General features: G+C 36.3%; 1 protein-coding gene across 1 annotated transcript in view; it reads left to right on the top strand.

The window, feature by feature from the left end:
* DCAF10 (DDB1 and CUL4 associated factor 10) overlaps positions 1 to 14,108 on the top strand; it is a 51,844-nt gene that overhangs the window by 16,178 nt on the left and 21,558 nt on the right. Inside the window, exon 2 of the mRNA XM_008074134.2 lies at positions 18 to 131. Coding sequence (XP_008072325.1) covers positions 18 to 131 — 114 coding nt within the window. The remainder of the gene's footprint in view (positions 1 to 17; positions 132 to 14,108) is intronic.

Genomic DNA, 14,108 nt, shown 5'->3' with positions numbered 1-14,108 from the left:
GTGTCATTTGCTTTCAGGTCAGTGCTGACAGTTGCTTGTGAACAAACAGAAGTTCTGCTTTTTGACCCTATATCTTCAAAGCACATAAAAACACTTTCTGAAGCTCATGAAGACTGTGTAAATAATATAAGGTTGGTATTACAGTGAAAAGGTGAACTTTATTAGTATGACCCAAAATATTCTATTTTGGAAGTTAGTGAAAATGTGTAATGCCTTATCCAGCAGTGCTAGATGATCCACATTGTGAATTGTGAATCTAATCCTTTGTAAAACTTAATCCTGTAATTACAAAACTTACTGTTAACTATTTTGGATTGGAGACTTTCTGAAATACATTTTTCACTTCTATATAATATAACCTTTTCTCTTTGTATATCAGGGTCATCGTTAGAACCTCAGCCATGTTTTATGCTAGTTCTATAATGCCTTTATGCTAATGATCTGTGTAGAAGTACGGCAGTCCCATTACTTAACATCTCTCACTACCATCCTACCACTCTCTGAATCCCACCTGTTAAGAGGAAAAAGAACATGCACAGAGAACTTTGTAGCATTGTTGGAAGTTTCTTGAGTCTTAATAGTGTTGGAAGTTAATTACAATTGAGAATTTTGATGACTAATATTCAATCATTAAAATGATCATAGAGACTACATAGCAGCATAGACAAATGCTTGGGAAAATATAGATTAAAATTGTAATAAAAGTTATATAAATATGAAATAATGCAGAAGAAAAAGATTAAAAGGAAATAATTTTAAATGTTAATGGTAGTTGAGTTAGAATGGATGGATTATAAGTACTTTTTCTAAACTTTATATATTTTATGATTATTATGTTCTAAAAATATGGAAATTACTAGTCAAGGTAACATTCTGCATTTTGATATAACCCTTGTGCTCCAGACACAAAGAATAATAGGTTACAATAGACAGTACAGAAAATACAGCCAGATTCTGAAACAACATAAACATATTTGTGAGCCAGGAATGGAACACAGACGCAGGACTGAAACCACAGGCCTGCTGTATTTCAGCCTAGCACTGACATATAGTAGTTTTGTTCCTGTCAGGTGAAAGGATTAAAACGTGTTAAAATGCTTTATGTGAGGCAGGAGCCAGAGCCAGAACTGCCACATAAAGTTAGGGGTTGTCCTTGTTAGTATAATGGTTACTTAAAAAAAGAAAGAAAGAAAAGAAATATAAATTAGTAAAGTTAAGGGTTTGATTGACATGTCTGTCTTATTATGAAAAGCTGAAGAAAGAAAAAAGCTGTTCAGTACCTGGGGCTATAGGTGTTAGCTAATAAAGACACAGCCTCATCAACAGACATTGAATGAAACCTTGCTGAGTCAGTGACTGAATATGTATTTATGATATTTCCAATATCCTTATAAAACTGGAGCCCTGAAATGTCATTATAAAGCCTGGTTGTGGACTGGGGGCCCAGAGGGTCAGGTGGGGGCAACTCTAAAACCATCAATTAGGGAGGGAGAGAAAAGAAAAGTTTTAACTTTATTAAGACATCTAATATTAATATAGCAAAATCAACCACTAGAACAGGCATTTTCTCTGGATGAAATTAATTTTATGGAGTAGTCCAACAAAGACTTTATTTTTTAAAAATAAATTATTTTATTTATTTTTTTTTGACTAGGTAATACATGCACGTGGTACAAAATTCAAAGGTACAAAAGGGTAAACAGTGAAAAGTAAGTCTATCTCCACCTCTGTCGCCTAGCCACCCAGTTTTCCTCCCCAGAGGCAACCACTATTACCAATTTCTTATTATCCTTTCTGAGATAGTTTATGCATGTACAAGCATTTATACACACGCTCACATATACATATACTTTTATATAAATGGTAGCATTCTACACATACTATTATTTACCTTGCTTTTTTCACTTAATAACATTTTAGAGATTATTCCATTTTAGTACCCATGGGATGACCTTATTCTTTTTAACAGCTGCATAGTATTCCATTGACTTGGAGAAACTCTTAAGCCTTTTTAGCATGCTCAAAGAAATTAAAGAGTACTGCCAATGAAAGAGAGCACAAAACAGAAGTGATTAAACAAATTAATGTAGTAAAGAACCAACTAGAACTCTTAGAAATTAAAAAAGTAGTTGGTGTATAAAAAACTTAATAGATGGGATAAACGTTACTCTTTAAGCCACTGATAAATGAGTTAATGAGTTGGAAAGTAGTACTAAAAAATTCACAGAGAACACAGAAAAAAAGATAAAAGTATGAAAGAGTAGTTGAAGAAAGAGTAGTTGAATCTTTGAAGGAAGATTTATTGAGAGAGTCTAGTGTATATAGAGTTGCAGGCTGGGTGCAGTGGCCTCATGCCTGTAATCCCAGCACTTTGGGAAGCTGAGGCAGAAGGATTGCTTGAGCCAAGGAGTTTGTGGTTACAGTGAGCTATGATTGTGCCAATGCACTCCAGCCTGGGCAACATAGTGAAACCATGTCTCTTTTAAAAAGAAAAAAATAACGAGGCCAGATACAGTGACTCACGCTTACAATTCCAGTACTTTGAGAGTTTGAGGCAGGAAGACCTCTTGAGCCTAGGAGTTTCAGACCAACCTGGGTAATATAGCAAGACCTCATCTCTACAAAAATTTTAAAAATTACCCAGGCATGGTGGCACACACCTGTAGTCCCAGCTACTTGGAAGGCAGAAGCAGAAGGATTACTTGAGCCCAAGAAGTTGAGGCTACAGTGAGCTATGATTGTACCACCACACTCCAGCCTGGGTGACAGACCAAGACTCTGTCACTTAAAAAAAAAAAAGAGTTGCAGAGATAGATTGGTGGAGAACTAAATTTTGAAGATACAATGGCTGAGAATTTTTAGTATTGAAGAAGAGCCTGAGACCTCAAATAAAAAGTGAACTTTAGAGTGTCAAGCAGGCTAAATAAAGATAAATCTAAATCTAGACAGGTTGTGGTGAAACTCTAGAATATCAAAAATAAAAAGAAAATCTCAAAGCTATCAAAGTTAGAAGCCAGGTTACCTATGGAGGTATGATAATTAAGCTAACATAAAGTTTCTCATCAGCAACAGTTGATATTGGGAGAAAGTGGAGTAATATTAATATTTTCAATATTAAGGCAAAATAATGTTCAATGCCGTATTATATCCATATAAGCTGTTAATCTAGATGGAGTAATTTGTATTAGGTGAAATGTTAAATGTTATTAATTGCAGAAAGAAGATAATTCAGGAGTCTTTTGGGGGGCACATTTAAAACAGTATAAAAGTCAGGCTCGGTGGCTTAGCCTGTAATCCCACGCCTTGGGAGGCTGAGGTGAGTGGATTGCCTGAGCCCGCGGGTTCGAGACCTGCCTGGGCAACTTGGTGAGCCCTCATCTCTACAATAAATCAAAAATTAGTCGGGTGTGGTAGCGTGCGCCTGTAGTTCCAGCTACTTGGAAGGTTGAGGCGGAAGGATCGCCAGAGCCCAGCAAGTCGAAGCTGCGGTGGCCAGGAGCGGCCACTGCACTCCAGTCTGAGACTTCAACTAAAAATAAATAAATAAATAAAACAGTATAAAAATTAAAACTCTAGATTAACACTACCCATTAGAAATGTAATGCTAGCCACATATATTATTTTTAAATTTTATAGTAGTCACATTAAAAAAGAAAAAAAAGGGACAACCACCTTGGGCCCGCTTCCACTCTTGAAGCTTTATCCTCTCAATAATTCCTGCTTTCTCACTTAAAACAAAAGGAAAAAAGACATATTTTATTTTTAATAATTTATTTTATTTAATCCAGTATGTCTAAAATATCATTTCAGCATGTAATTAATATAAAAATTATTGAGATGTTTTACTTTTTTTATGCTAAGTTTTCAAAATCCAGTGTGTATTTTACACTTAGAGCACATCTCAATTCAGACTGGCTACACATCAAGGGCTCAGAAGCTGCGTGTGACTAATGGCTACCAAATTGGACAGTGTGACTCTAGATAGTAAGAGCAAATAGATTATATGTATGAGGGAGTTTTGTTCAGTGAGAGGGTATAATATAAGGTCCACTTCATGTTCAAGAGGATGATAGAAATGTTTAGTAACTTTAGACTCTTTCAGAACAATGTATAACTAAATATATACAATGAAAAAGATAACTAAAATAATGGAAATACAATTTATAGCTTTCAAACTAGCAGAAGAGAAGAAAAAGAGAATATTGAAAACCTAGTCAGTTCAGCAGAAGACAGGAAACCTTAAAATCGTAAAAAAAAAAAAAAAATTTAAGCAAAGGAAAGGAATGATAAATACAATAGAAAACAAATAGAAGGAATTCCAAATATATGAGTAGTTTCAAAATAAATATAAATGGATTGATCTTTATTAAAAGACATAGTTGACAATTTGAATAAAAACAGAATCATCTGTCTATCTATTTAGAGATACCAAAAATAAAACTACCAAAAAATGGGAAAAGAAAACTGATGTAGGTCAATGTTGGACAGATGAAAGACCAAGAACTTTAATAAAGAAAAAAATGCAACAATACACATTAATAAAAGAAAAATCTACCGAGAAGGTATAATAATATAAACTTGCATGCACCTTAAACATAGCCTTGAAAAATACAAAGCAAAAACAGAATTTTTAAGTCTATAATTACAATGAGAGATTTTAATGCAATTCTGTTCAAAACTAGTAAATCAAGCAGATAAAAATTAGACTGTAGAAGATTTTAAAATACCTGAACAACAGAAATGCTGGATAAAATGCAGTATGTATATTTTTAAAATATATAGTTGAACTGATAAAAAGAATCTTTGGAAATGGAAGCAGGAATTCAAAGAAGAAAACAGGTATTCACCTGACTTTCACTCTTGAGGCCCAAGTGCTGGTGACCTTGAGCTTCTGTTTTGACAGAGGGAACAGGAGAGTTAATTCTAGAACAGTTTAAGGTAAGGAGTGTAGTAGAAAGTGATCCTGCATAAGGCTGGGACCCCAAAGTGCTCACTTTCAGCAAAAAAAAGTAATCTCGAATAAATTACCTTGATCATTTAGACTGTGGCACTGGGTAGAAGGTTCCAGAAAATCTCTGTTAATATCTCACCACAATCCAGCATTCCCATGTGCGTGGGACCCAAATTCACACTACCATTTTGTCCAAAACCTCCATTCAACAAATTTAAATGGGATCCAGGATGGAAGTGCTGTCGTATACATGCAAAAACATATATGGAAATATGCCAGGTACAATGACATGTGCCTGTAGTCCCAGCTACTTGCAGGGCTGAGGCAGGAGGATAACCTGAGCCCAGGAGTTTGTTGGCCAACCTGAGCAACATAGCAAGACCTTGTCTCAAAAAAAAAAAGGGGGAGGAGGAATGCAAATCTCTGGAGGAGAAAATTTAGTATCTTAAGTCAATTTTCCTCACATTAGTCTATAAAGTCAGTGTAGTTTTTGTGAAAATACCAACAGGGTTTTTCATAAAACTGGATTTTAAAATTTGTATAGAACAGCAAAGTGCCAAGAATAGTTGAGACAGTTTTGAAGAAGACTAAGAAGGAGGGAGTTGTCACATATTCATATAGTAAATGTAGCCTTAGGATAGGGATAGATTAAGTGACAGTGGAATATCCCAGAAACAGACCTGTGCACACATGAAACTGTTAAATATGACTGTAGGAGCATTATGAATTGGTAAGGGGGAAAATGGAAAAGAGAGACTTGGCTATATATGAAAAATACAATAAAATTAGATCTTTACCTCATACCATAAATGGAAATAACTTCCAGTTAGATTAAAGCAGTCAATTATGAAAGCAAAACTTTAAAGCTTTAGAAGAAAGTATAGAATATATTTGTGTTTTAAGTGTAAGAAAGGATTTTTTAATACACAAAAAGCAAACCATTAAGAACAAGTGCAACTTGTAAAAAATTAAAACTTTATTGTAACCAAAGACATCATTACAATGTAAGAAAAGCTACAGGCTGGAGAGAGAAGACATTTTTAATGCACATAACCAAAAAAGAATTAGTATCCAGAATATATAAGAAAATAACCCTTTAACAAAAAGGCAGAGAATCACATAAGAAAAACTACATGAGCAATAAATATGGAAAGATTTTCAAGATTACTATATCATGGAAGTGAAAATAAAAATAATATGAGATACCAAATATTGGCAAAGATGTTGGAGCAGTAGGAACTCTTAGATATTACTGATGGAGTATAAATTTATAAAATTATTTTGAAGAACAGTTTAGTGATATATGGTAAAGGAGATTAATTTTTTTTAAGAAATTAGTGTACATGTGAACAAGGAGATATATAAGGAAATTTTATTATAGCATTGTTAGTAATAGAAAATTGGAAACAACTCGAATGCCTATTAGGAGGAAAACAGATAAATACTGGCATACTCATACAATGGAATACTATACATCGGTTAAAATAAGTAAAAGCATCAGCATCTGGTACACATTTCAGAAGTTTAAGGTCTAGGCAGAAAAGCAAATTGTAGATGAGCTTTATAGCGTGATACCATTTATATAAAGTTTGAAAATTTTACAAACATAAGCTTGATGAGGGCATGTATTTGTTTATTTTTTGCTCTATTTCAGCACCTAGAACTGTGCTTAGCACATAGTGGGTGTTCATTAAATATTTACAGAAAAAAATTGAATGCAAAATAATACCATAAAGTATTTTTGGATACATACATGTGAATTCATGGTATTAAGAATGTGCATGGGGAATGACAACCAAATTTGGATAGTGGTTTCCTCTGGAGAGGGAGGGAGGGGGATGGGATTGGGGAGGGATACATAATGTATTTCAGTTGTGTTTGTAATGATCAAAAAATATCTGAAAGATAACAAAATGTTAAAATTAATGAAGCTGGGTGGTGGGTATCACAGGTGTTTGTTATATTCTTCATAATTTTCTCTATGTTGCTAATATTTTATAATTTAAAACTTTCTTATCTGAAAAAAGAAAAGACTTGTGTCAAGTTGTTTGCTACTCAAAAGGACTTTTGACTAATCTGCTGTTAGAGTTTGTTTTCTTTATCGACAACAGCTTTCATTTGCTGCTGTCAGTGTGCCTACCTTACCACCCCACAACTACAAATTTGAATCTGCATCTTATCTGTTTTTTAGAGAAATGAATTTTGAAGCTTGTTTAGAAGTACATATAACTTAATAGTTTTGAGTAAGAATATGAAGGGTCTTCTGGTGTATGAGCTTAAATGTGCATTATTTATTAATAATACTAACTTCCATTTTTTGAGTACTTACTATATGCCAAACCTTCTGTGAAGCACTTTTTATACATTATGTTGCTTAATTCTCACAGTATCCCTATGTGAGACAGATATTCCTATTTTTAAGGAATGAAGGAACGGCAACTCGGATAAAAAGACTTGCCCAAGTTCTTATATGAAGGGGGACCAAAATAAAAAACCTCCGGAATTATTTTTTGGAGGGCAGAATTATTTTTGTAGAACAGACTTTCCATGCTGGGTAAGTGGTCCAGGAACCCATCGACATCAGTGTACCAGTTACCATGCTGTGAAAGGCTGCATTTGGTTTCAGTGAATTTTTTTTTTGAGATTCTTTCAATGCATTTGCCCATTTCATGATGGGTGATTTACACAAACAACCTGCTCACACTGCACTGAGTGTTCAGTAGTTGTTTATTTTGTTTTGTTTTTTTACTGAAAATGGCATGACACCTGTGCTTCACCCTCCGTATTCACCCAATCTTGCCCTGAGCGACTGACTTTTTTTGTTTCCCTAAGTGAAATAAGTCCTTAAAGGGAAATGTTTCACTGATGTGGAAGAGGTGAAACAAAAAAATGGCAGAACCACTGAAAGGCATCAAAATGGATGAGTTCAAAAACTGTTTTGAGCAGTGGAAAAAGCATCTCAATAGTTGTACTGGCATCAAATGGAGAGTACTTTGAAGGTGACTGAAGTTTAAACATGTAAGAATAAATACTCCCGCGCCTTTGGGAGGCTGAGGTGAGTGGATTGCCTGAGCCCGTGGGTTTGAGATCCGCCTGGGCAGCGAGACCTCATCTCTACAATAAATCAAAAAACTAGCCGGGGTGGTAGCGCATGCCTGTAATTCCGGCTACTCGGAAGGCTGAGGCGGAAGGATGGCCGGAGCCAGCAGGTCGAGGCTGCAGTGGCCGGGAGCGGCCACTGCACTCCAGTCTGGGTAACCGAGTGAGACTCCAACTCAAAAAAAAAAAATAATAATAATAAATACACAAATTTTATAAATAAATTATGAATTTTTTTGGTTCCCTTGTATTTAGTAAATGGAAGAGCTGGAATTCATACTCAATTTCATCCCACCTCACTATACTGTTCAGAGATGTGGACATGCATTTTCTGGTTTGGTTCTAGATAATCATTTTTCACATACTTAGTAATGTCTTCTAGTTCATTTCATAGTTTTGTGCTTTGCATATCTTGTAAAATAAGAACACTGGTAGTTGTGGGGAATATTTTCTGTTACTTCCCTTTTAGAAAGGTAAGGGGAAAGGTCTGTAATTTAATACTTAATACCCATTATATAGGCTTACTTCTCATTCATGAGGCATCTATATGTGGCTTTGGAATTCATTTAATAAGAATTCATTTAATAATCCAAGTTCTCCCAATTTTGAGCTTTTAGGGAGAAGCTTCAAGGTCACCATAAGAATATTTACTTATTGATATGACAGTTTAAAAAGTAGTACCTGGCCAGGTGCAGTGGCTTACACCTATAATCCCAGCACTTTAGGAGGCTGAGGTGATAGGATTGTCTGAGCCCATGGGTTTGAGACCTGCCTGGGCAACTTGGTGAGACTTCATCTCTACAATAAAAATAAAAAATTGCCAGGCTCGGTGGTTCAGCCTGTAATCCCACGCTTTGGGAGGCTGAGGTGAGTGGATTGCCTGAGCCCGTGGGTTCGAGACCTGCCTGGGCAACTTGGCGAGACCTCATCTCTACAATAAATCAAAAAATTAGCCAGGTGTGGTAGCGCGCACCTGTTATTCCAGCTACTTGGAAGGCTGAGGCGGAAGGCTTGCTGGAGCCCAGCAGGTCGAGGCTGTGGTGGCTGGGAGCGTGCCACTACACTCCAGTCTGGGTGACAGAGTGAGACTCCAACTCAAAAAATAAAATAAAATAAAATAAAGTAAAATAAAAAATTTAGCCAGGCATGATGGTGCATGCCTGTAGTTCTGGCTACTCCGAGGGCTGAGGCAGAAGGATCACCTGAGCCCAGCATGTCGAGACTGTGGTGGCCATGAGCATGTCACTGTACTCCAGCCTGGGTGACAGAGTGAGTCTCCAACTTAAAAAAAAAAATGTAGTACCTATTTAAATATATCCCAGGATCTATTTCTCCCTCTCTCTGTCTTTGTCGGTCTGTTGCTGCTTGTGACATTTCAAACAATATAATGCAAATGTAGTGCTTATCAGTAGGAACATGACATTTCTTACCTTGCAAAGGACATAGAGTTTCACAAAATTCTGAAAATGATGTTAGAGAACTGGTCAAGTAACATATGAAATCATTGATAAATAAGGATCTCATAGAGCTACAGTAGTTACCAATTAGAAAAAAGAAAATGACAGAAATGATGACGTGATAGATACTTCAAATAATTATATCAGTATATCACAAAATGAAGGAAAGGCTCTTGGGACAATTGATAAAGTCATTGAATAGTTACACAGAAATGACCTTCTTTTTGATTGTACTACAAAATTCAAATATAAAGAGTCTGCTACCATAATTTCATTGGAAAGATTATACAAAATACCCCAAACATTTAATTTTTTCTTGTTCTAAGAATTTGCATATAAAATGCTCCTCGACTTATAGTGGGTTTAAACTCCAATAAACCCAAGTTGAAAATATTGTAAGTCAAAATGCATTTAATACCAGATAAGCCCATCGTAAATTTGAAAAGTTGTAAATCAAACTATTACAAGTCGGGGACCATCTTTTGTTAAGCAAATGGGAAAAGGTTTTTGTGAATTTTTTTTTAAGATAAGGACTCAGCACTGTTTTTTACTTGTACAATGAAATATTGGTACCTGTTTTAAGAGAATTCATTTCTAATTGCTTTTATCCTTTGCCATATCCTCTGACAATGAAGATCTTGTTTTATCTAGATGTTAATTTATCTAGTGATTATGGTCATGTATGTTGGGGCTTGATGGGTACATTTGGAGAAGTTCTGTGATTCAGAGACTCGTAGATTTCTGTGTGTGTAAAGGAATGTCTCCTATTTATTAGGAACCATGAATTATTAATGTTTTCACAATAATAACATATTAGGCTAGGCTGAGTTTTAGTTTGAGAGACTGGGCCGCATTCCCAAGGACTTATCTAATACTACATTCCCTGCATCTGCTTATTTTGGGATAAAAATTGCTCTAGGTGCCTTAACTGAGCTCCTTGTTTACTTTTCTACAGTTTACTCTTTATCAGTGATTCTCTAATACCAAAATTTTTAACAAGTAATACTTTAATACTCTGAGGCCAAAATGAGCCAACTAAAATCAAAGTACTGAATTTTTCCTAAAGGTAATTTCCTTCAAAATTATTAGCTTTTATTCCAATATTATATTCTTTCTATTATTTTTTGGTGTTAAAATATACTTTCATGAAACAATTATAATTTTAATGACTATTAACAAAAATTAAAAAGCTAATCTCCCATTTTATTTTTATTTTTTAATGAAAATCCAAAAGCCTGGGAACCTAGCCATCTCAGATCTTTATGAAACTCCCATCTAACTATCTCACTTTCTTCCTTAAAACTCTTCAGGTAGACCACTGTGGCTTACAACCAATATAAACCCTACTGGAGTTTTTAATTCATATGTGTGTTAAGTATTTTCTATAGACTGAATATAAGGTATCTTTGTAATCCCAGCACTTTGGAAGGCGCAGGTGAGAGGATTGCCTGAACTCAGGAGTTCAAGACCAACCTGAGCAACATGGCGAGACCTCATCTCTACAATAAATCAAAAAATCATCTGAGCATGGTGGTGCACGCCGGTGGTTGCAGCTACTTGGAAGGCTGAGGCAGAAGGATTGCCTGATCCCAGCACCAGCAGGTCGAGGCTGCGATGGCCATGAGCGTGCCATTGCACTCTGGCCTGGGCAACAGAGTGAGTCTCTGACTCAAAAGAAATAAATAAAAGCAAAACTTTGTAATTAAAAAAAAAAATTTAGCCGGGCATGGTAGGGCACTGTAGTTCCAGCTACTTAGAAGGCTGAGGTGGAAGGATAGCCGGAGCCCAGCAGGTCGAGGCTGTGGTGGCCGGGAGCATGCCACTGCACTCCAGTCTGGGTTGCAGAGTGAGACTCCAACTCAAAAGAAAAAAAAATTTTTTTCAAATGTATGAAGATGCTCAGTTTAATTTAAAAGTTTGACTTTCCAGTGGCCTTTTGTATATTTTTACATTTTTGTATGTATTTTTCTTAATCATACAATTTCTATCAAGTGTCATTGAACTGGTGTTACTTTTTTTTTTTCTAAAAGAAAAAAGGTAGATTTATTAAAGAGAAGATACATTGTGAAGAGCACAATGGGTAGGACATCAGTGAGTGTTTGCTGCTAGTGTTACTTTTAAAAAGCATCATTGAGCCGGGCTCAGTGGCTCAGCCTGTAATCCCGCGCCTTTGGGAGGCTGAGGTGAGTGGATTGCCTGAGCCCGCGGGTTAGAGACCCGCCTGGGCAGCGAGACCTCATCTCTACGATAAATCAAAAAATCAGCCGGGCGTGGTAGCTCTTGCCTATAATTCTGGCTACTCGAAAGGCTGAGACGGAAGGATTGCCGGAGCCCAGCAGGCGAGGCTGCGGTGGCCGGGAGCGGCCACTGCACTCCAGTCTGGGCGACCAAGTGAGACTCCAACTCAGAAACAAACAAAACAAAACAAAACAAAACAAAAAAGCATCATTGGCTGGGTATGGTGGCTTATGCCTATAATCTCAGCACTTTGGGAGACTGAAGTAGGAGGAACACTTGAGGCCAAGTGTTTGAGACAGCCTTGGCAGCATAGCAAGATCCTGTCTCTAAAAAAAAAAAAAAAAGAAAAGAAAAAAGAAAAAAAGCATCATCAGTAAATATACATGTACACGGAAAAAATAGAATTGAATATAAAAACTAAAATTTTGATATAGTAACCCTAAACCATATTAGAAGATAGAATTATGTGGAAAATATATGCAACATACAGTATTTTAAAAACATATATTGTCCTTACTGAAATATTTTGTTACAACTCAGTATTAAAAATAATACTGCAATTGTAATATCAGCAAAGGAACTGAACAGCAATTTACAAAAGGAATGTAATTTTCTAATAAATGTGAAAAAAGATCATCTTTACTAAAAATAAAAGTTTCAGCTTAAAACAAGTTGATATTTTTTTCTAGCACTTAGCAGAATTTTATTTTAATGACCTGTGTGGCAAGTGTTTGGACCAATAGACACTCTCCTAACTGCTGGTGGAACTGAATATTGGTATGTTCTTTTGGAAGACAATTTGACTATATGTATCAAAAGCCTTACATTTTTAGAATCCCATTTTACTAATACATTTTTCTGGGAATGTACTGAGAGAAATAAATAGGGATATGATTAATATCTGGCTATAAGTATGTTCATCTTAGTGTTTTATTTTTGTTTTTGAGTCAGGGTCTCACTCTGTCACAGGCTGGAGTGCAGTGCCATGATCATGGCTCACCTCAGCCTTGACCTTCTGGGCTCAGGCGACCCTTTGCCTCAGCCTCCTGAATAATTGGAACTACAGGCATGCCCCACCATGTCCAGCCACCTTAGTGTTTTTTAATAGTAAAAAACTGTAAACAAGTCTAAACACCCAGCAATTGCATATCCATTTTTTAAAAAAAGTTTTCAGTTCATTCGTACAGTGAAGACTATTCAGTCATTAAAAATGACATGGCAAAATATTAGTGAAATGATATCGGGTTTAAAATATAGAAATTTGGGAGGCCGAGGTGAGTGAATTACCTGAGCCTGCAGATTCGAGACCCGCCCAGGCAACTTGGTGAGACCTCATCTCTACAATAAATCAAAAAAAATCAGCTGGGCGTGGTAGCATGTGCCTGTAATTCCAGCTACTTGGAAGGCTAAGGCGGAAGGATCGCCGGAGCCCAGTGGGTTGAGGCTGCAGTGACCAGGAGCTTGCCACTGCACTCCAGTCTGGGCGATGGAGTGAGACTCCAACTCAAAAAAAAGAAAATAGATCAGGCTAAATGGTAATAAACAGTGGTTATTTTTTGTAATCGATTTTTTTTTCATTTTAAAAAATACTTTTAATGGAAATGTATTTTATAACTGAAAAATAATTATTAGAAGTCACTGTAGAATAAATTCATAATACGTTCCCTACTTATCTCTGCTTTCCCACACATAGCACTTCTAACTGCTGCTGCTTCTCAGTGTACACCATCCCCTTAACATGCCTCTATACCTTTGCTTATCCAACTTGGCGACTTAGGGAGTTCCTAATGTTCTAGTCAGTTCAAATGACACCACCATGAAGTCTTTCCTAGTCACCCTCTTTTCTTTGATTATTCCACACAGTTATTTTGTGTAGTTACTATGTCTTCTCCACTAGGCAGTAAACTCCTCTTGTTCATTTAACAAATAGTTGTTGAATGCATATGTGCATGGCACTGTATGTGTTGTGCACTGCAGATCTAATCATTAAGTAGACAGACAGGTTCCCTCTGCCCTCAAGGAGTTTATAGCATTGTAAAGTTATTCCTTACATGATAATACTAAGTGTTATGATAGAAGTGTAGATTGCTTTGGGAGCTTGGAGAATTGGTGGCTGAATAGAGGGGGGATGTCTTTCTGGAGGAGATGACAGCCAAGTACAGTCATAGGTCACATAACATTTTAGTCAGTGATGGACCAGATTTAACAGTGGTTCTATAAGAGCTGAAAAATTCCAGGCTGGGCTCAGTGGCTCAGCCTATAATCCTAGCACTTTGGGAGGCTGAGGCGAGTGGATTGCTTGAGCCCATGAGTTCAAGACCAGCCTGGGCAACTTGGCAAGACCTTGTCTCTACAATCAAAAA

Source organism: Carlito syrichta, unplaced genomic scaffold (genome assembly GCF_000164805.1).
Source record: "Carlito syrichta isolate Samal-C Ts95f unplaced genomic scaffold, Tarsius_syrichta-2.0.1 Scaffold316346, whole genome shotgun sequence".
Classification (NCBI taxonomy): Eukaryota; Metazoa; Chordata; class Mammalia; order Primates; family Tarsiidae; genus Carlito; species Carlito syrichta.
The sequence above is the reverse complement of the archived record's forward strand: the minus strand, read 5'-3'. Positions and strand labels throughout refer to the sequence as shown.